General features: G+C 35.5%; 1 protein-coding gene across 3 annotated transcripts in view; it reads right to left on the bottom strand.

Annotated features, from left to right (window-relative positions):
* LOC107082137 (zinc finger protein 385A-like) overlaps positions 1–6,027 on the bottom strand; it is a 43,675-nt gene that overhangs the window by 1,002 nt on the left and 36,646 nt on the right. For all 3 annotated transcript variants that reach the window (XM_015370651.1, XM_015370653.1, XM_015370654.1), the window contains 4 exons: positions 3,461–3,641; positions 2,707–3,015; positions 242–429; positions 76–162 (listed from right to left, as the gene is read on the bottom strand). In XM_015370651.1, the coding sequence (XP_015226137.1) occupies positions 76–162; positions 242–429; positions 2,707–3,015; positions 3,461–3,641 (765 nt within the window). The remainder of the gene's footprint in view (positions 1–75; positions 163–241; positions 430–2,706; positions 3,016–3,460; positions 3,642–6,027) is intronic.

Raw genomic sequence — 6,027 nt, 5'->3', positions numbered from 1 at the left:
GTTCAGGCTGTTCACAATCTTAAAATTATCCTTCTTTTTTTTTTTTTTGTGGGGGGGGGGGGGGCAAACACCTACCATAAAGTCTGTGCGCTTCTTGTGCCGACTGAGAAGAGGATTAGGTTTACCTGCAACCCCATCTCGATGCCTTCTGCTCGATATATGCTGTAGCATAAAAGGAAGAGCAACAAGTATAAGGTTATGGCAAGCAATTTCTGCATTGGGCTTCACTGCATATTTTTACCTGTTTAAGCTGCAGCTCAGAGTTGACTCTGACATTGCATATCTCACAGTGGAAGGTGCGTTCCTGAGTGTTTGGATCAGAGGAGAGCTCGCCTCCCTGCTCAGGGCTGGGTTTAGGACCCAAACGTGGATACGCTTTAATGGGTCCCAGTCCACTTCGAGCTTCCAGGATTGTTTTATGTTTGGTTCCTGAGAACAGCAGAGGACCAGCATAATTTTATCTTATTTTTTATTCTTTTTGGGGGCAAGAATCACCTGGTTTTGCATAATAATGTCAGAGAAGTTAGAATTCCTTACAGCAGCTCACTCAAAAGTCCTCAAATAAATATACCTTTAATTGCAGCTTACTGAAAGATCTGTTATGTTCATTTAGTGAGTGAGGGGAATATCAAATCAATATTGCAGGTGCACATTAATTTGCACCTCAAACAATGGAGTTAAATTCTACAATTTCTACCTAGAATTGATCAACATGTTCAGCAACATTTGATTAATTGATAATGTCTTTCTTTTTGTCCCTAAAAACACAACACTGCCAGAAAACTAAAACTAAAAAGACATAAAATTTTAATGAAACTAAAAAGTTACACAACAAAGGGCAGAACCCTAACACCTTGGGGAGCAGGTTTACCAAAACCTAAGTTTTTCAAACCTGAAAACAGGGAAACGGGGATACTTTCGTTTAACAAAGAGAGTTTCCCCAACCTGGTTGGGAGAAGGTTTTCTTCAGTAAACTCAGTGTCCTCTGTCTCCGTTCTCCTTACAGCCAATAATCCTGTTTTGTTCCCTGATTTAGTACGATTTTTGTCATAGTTTTGTGCATAATATATATATATATATATATATATATATATATATATATTTATGTATATGTACATCTATATATAGATATATATATACATATATACATTAGGTTTTAAAAACAAACACTGCATGTCCGTTTGACGAGAATCTTGTCAAAGAATGATCTGCATTTTTTCACAGGGAATTTAATATTTATTAGGAGATGATTCTACAACTCAGTGCAGGGTATGAGATTACTCGTTTTTGGCTTGCTTAACATAATATTCATTATAGTTTATATTCACCTGCTGCCAAAAGATTTCACCTAAATAGATACATTGATTTACTACCATTCAAGAAACAATCCTGTAATGTGCAGCAACAACAGACTATGGCAAGCCAGCTTGATATGTACTAGTTTTGATGAATACGTATTCCTGGTATCTGAAAAAACATTTTTCTTTGTCTAAATGACCATTTCAAACAAAATGACATTCTTTACATTTAGAATTAACATTCTGGATGTCTATAAATTCATTTCAGATCTCCATATTCCTGATATTACCGGTTAGGATTTGCATTATGTTAACAATGATGGGGTGAAATAGGCACTTCCTGTTACCTGTTGTCATGCTGACTCGTGAATCGGTTCTCCACTGATAATGGCTTTTCATATTTGCTACGCGTGTGCTAAACTCTGAGTGGTTCTTCTTGGAGTTGATTGAACTAATTCATAGCAGCTGTTGTACAACCAAAAATTCAGAGTTCCTGAATTTAGGCTAGATCAATTTAGAGTTAAGGGTTTAAATCTGACTTTGTTAAACCTGCTTCATGAAACAGATCCCTGGGATTAGTCCTCAAAGAATACATACAAAACATCAATTTATTTTGAGACACCGTTATCAGGAATGTAAATAATTTTAAGTAGAAACGTAAAACATTTGTCACTATTGTGCCTGACCAAAATTTCTTCACTTAACCCAATAAAATGCTTCTGAGATTTATTTTTTAACAAACAAAACCTAGAACTTACACTATGTCACAAGAATGGAAACAATGTGTTTTGCATTGCATACCATCTGTCCTTGTTTCCCCCTTTTTATGGGACATTACAAGGTTTGTCTCCAACAATCATTTTTTAGGCTCATGAGACTAAAAGTCCTTCAAGTGTTAGAATGTTAATTTGCGTTTTCATTATAGCCGGGAAAACCTCATGGGCTACATGTGAAATGAGCAGAACCTCAAAGGGTTGAGATGTCACTTTTCAGGCTTTAGAGATGTGAGATTTTTTTATGCACTAAAGTCTGTGAGATTAGAAATGATAATAAGTCATATTTAATACATTTGCGTATCATTGAAAAGTTTAGTTATTTCAGTAACTAATTTCACCAGGTGAAATGCATTAAATGGGTTGGCTTTTTTCATGTCTTATTTGCTTACAAAACAATCCAGATTAAAATCAGACCTATAAAATCATTTTTCATACAAGAATAGGGGCTCAATGAAAAGCATAGTTGGTACCCACATCAATCCGTTATTATTAAAAGGCACATTTAACCTAACTAGCAGGCCTCTTTAGAACCTATATTCCAATTAACTAAGTAAATTGGGACTGTGAAGGTATAATTTAAAGAGTTTAAGATGTTTATGTGGTGTAGTGAAGCTTCTGCAGATTGGTCCAACCTTTGTTATGTGCCTCCAGCTGTGAGAGGGAATTAACTGCTACTTTGCAGAGAGAGCAGTAGAGAAGCTTCTTGGCTTTCTCCTCCTCTGACTCTCCTGAAGATTGGCTCGGTGCAGGGGAGGGGGTGTCAGGTAGAGCAGCTGCTGCTGGGTCTCCCGAAGAGCTACTGAGGGCTGCTGAAGAGGAGGGAGAGGATGGAAAAGGTGTGCCGACAGATGACTCTACATCTGCTGAGTTGATTGGAGTTGATGGGAGGTCGTTGGGGTTTAAGGGAGACTCCTTCAGGCTGGGACAAGACTGAGAATCATCTGTAGGCATCAGAATTATTTCTGGTCAGTAAATGAATACTTGAAAATCATCATTGGTTTAATTATGGTATAAAAAAATCAGGCAACGCTTTCAGCAGTTGTGCTTTTTCCCTGAGGTCAAACAGGCTGCAGTAAGACTCCATCTGGATGTGCAAACAGACAGCCTGATCAACCCATTGTGACAGAATATGTTTACATGATGATACTTGTTTCCTGGAGTCATTGTCTACCCAAATCTCTCTATGACAGGTGTGTATGTAAAATGAAACAGAAAAAAAGCATCTTCTAACTATAAACCAAGTAAGAATTCAAGCTTTTTTCTTAAATCCAACTGACACAAAATCTCTTATTTTTGTTTTATTACTTTTTGTCATTATGAACAAGAGCTTTGGAGATTTTGGACCAGGTTGTTCGTACGTGAAAACTCTCATCTGACAATGCTCACCCTGTTTGTTGGGGTTAGAATCAGGCATCAGGCTGGATGGTGGGATGCCTGGTGGGAGGGGTGAGGTTGGAGGCAGAGGCTGCTGTTTATCTCCGTCTTGTACACGTGATGTCTTAGATGTCTCGATGCCCTTCACCCTTCGAGCATGGCGATTCCCTTTATAATGGGCCTCTGCTTGACTCTGGACAAAAAATAAAATAAACATGGCAAGATCACCTTAAATAAATATGATATGTTTGCTCCGTTTTTCTTTTTTTGACAATCATTTTGACATCATCAGATACTGGTATTAATGTATATCAAGTTTTTAAAAAGTTTTGGCTTCAAAAACAGCAAAAATTGAACATATGATGCTGTGGTTCAATTGACAGAAAAGGCTGATAATCTTTTCTCTTACAGACCGTAAATATTTTTTTGATTACACTTAACACCTGCAATGGTTGTGGGAAAACTAAGGGGGTGTCCTCCATCACTCTATAGTCACATTTTAAAGGCTTCGGCTGTATGCAGGTTTAGCTGTAAATGCATACTCTTTACATTAGTAGATCAGTCAGTTTCAAAGAAATATATCAGAAATGTATTTACAGAGAACTTTTTAACAGTCTGTGAAACACAAAGTGCTTTAGGACAAACACAGAAGCACCGGCGACAAACAATACACTGACAAAAATAACTAAATAGAGAAATTATATCAATAACAAAAGAAAATAATTGTTAGTCAATTGTAGAAAATAAGGAACAGTGGAAATGCAAAAGTTTAGGTTTTTCAGATATAGTGATGATTAAAGCATATTTCTATGAGAACAATAAAATAAATAAACCACAGACAAACCAGAATGGATAAAAATAAAACAACACAAAAGTTAAAAAAATATTAAACATTCAAAATTATGAGTAGGAAATAATAAAACATAGGAAAATGTTATCAGACAAATGACTCACCAAGATTGCATACAGAGCAATATAGTAGTGGAATATAAACAGTGTCATGTTACAGTTGGTAAAGCTGAAAAAATATATAAAAACCTACAGGACACAACAAAAAAGGCGGGCAGCTGCTAAAACTAAGATGTTCCTTGGGTTTTTTTTTTTAAAGCTTTAATTCCTCATATCATAATTAATTAGCAGTTTAATGTATTATCACCAGACGATTAAAAAAATTAAAATGTTATCTTTGTCTGAGGCACTCATTTTAAATCTAATATAGAACAAATGAATAGAGACAATAATCCAATTTAAGAATCAAAACATGTCCTTAAAATTTATCAAATCCACAGGTAATTCAAGAAAGTGAATCAAAGTACCTGGTACCTTAAAAATGTAATGCATTAAAAAAAAAACAAAAAAACAAATCTGATTTGACCTAAATATAATCAGTATTTGGCTTGGATTTAGAGGGAGGTGATCTGAACATGCAACTGTGAACTCTTTCTGTCCATTGCAGGCACTGAATTTCCCCCCAGTTTGTTGGTCCCTCTGCTGAAGGAAAAGCCTGAGCAAATGGTTTGCTGGTATGATGTGCTGATGAGGCTGTCAGAGAGGATTAGCCTCTGAATTTTTATGTCCTCCTCTGCCACCAAACCGCAGTGGGGAGTTGATGATGATTATTGAGTGTGGGATTATCTAAAATGGGTTTGCAAGTGGCAGTTGGCTGTCATCTGCTGATGAAAAGGACATAGAAGGAAACAGAAGAGAAAAGAAAGGGACACTAAAGAAGATTAGCTCAACACAGGTAAAAATATGAAAAGTTTATGGCGTCTAAATAGAAAATAAAAAATGAAGTGTCCTCTATTTCCTTTATTAGGGAAAGTTCCACTTTATTAGCTGCATTGAAGCCTGATTCACACAAGGGTAAATCTATCAAAAACAAAGAATACTACAGATACTAAGATACTATACAATAAGGGCAAGTTTTGTAATGAAACTTGAAAATAACACCATGCATTAATTCTAAAAAGCATTCTCGTGTTAAAAGAAACCTGCAATCAAGTAAAGTATTAAAAAAAACAATAATAATCACAAAATGTGAATGTATATTTGTGCATAAAAAAATCAACATCAGATTATTTACATATAACAGCTGGAATGTAAACAACCTATATATTTGTTTTGGCAGGAGTGATGGTTATAAAGTACTGTAGTTTTAAGAAGGATTTGTTTTGTCTTTCTTAATAAATGTTTGAAGGTTAAAATCTTTGTATTCTTAATTAGACTGACATTTTTAGAAAGGTCACTCTTTCTTTCAAATGATTTATTTTCTCCAATTGACAGAGAAGGATTAATTAAAATCACACAAAGACACACATGGATATGCACTACTTTACCCATGAATTTAGAATTTTGAGAAGATGATGTTTCTTGGTAAAATTACAGGTTGTTTTCCTCCACTGTTGTGATATAATTGTGCTCATGTGCTATGCATAATTATCTTTTGTTGCTGACAATTTGTTGAAAAAGTACCATGGTTCTTGCCTGCTGTGTCCTGGCATAACGCCATCCTAACAATGTTAACAGGGTAGACAGAATGCAAATGAATAAGGGAAGCTTAATTTAATGTCCAATAAACT

Source organism: Cyprinodon variegatus, unplaced genomic scaffold, assembly GCF_000732505.1.
Source record: "Cyprinodon variegatus isolate N-32 unplaced genomic scaffold, C_variegatus-1.0 Scaffold47, whole genome shotgun sequence".
NCBI classification, from domain to species: Eukaryota; Metazoa; Chordata; class Actinopteri; order Cyprinodontiformes; family Cyprinodontidae; genus Cyprinodon; species Cyprinodon variegatus.
Note: the sequence above shows the minus strand (reverse complement) of the source record. Positions and strands in the feature narration are given on the sequence as shown.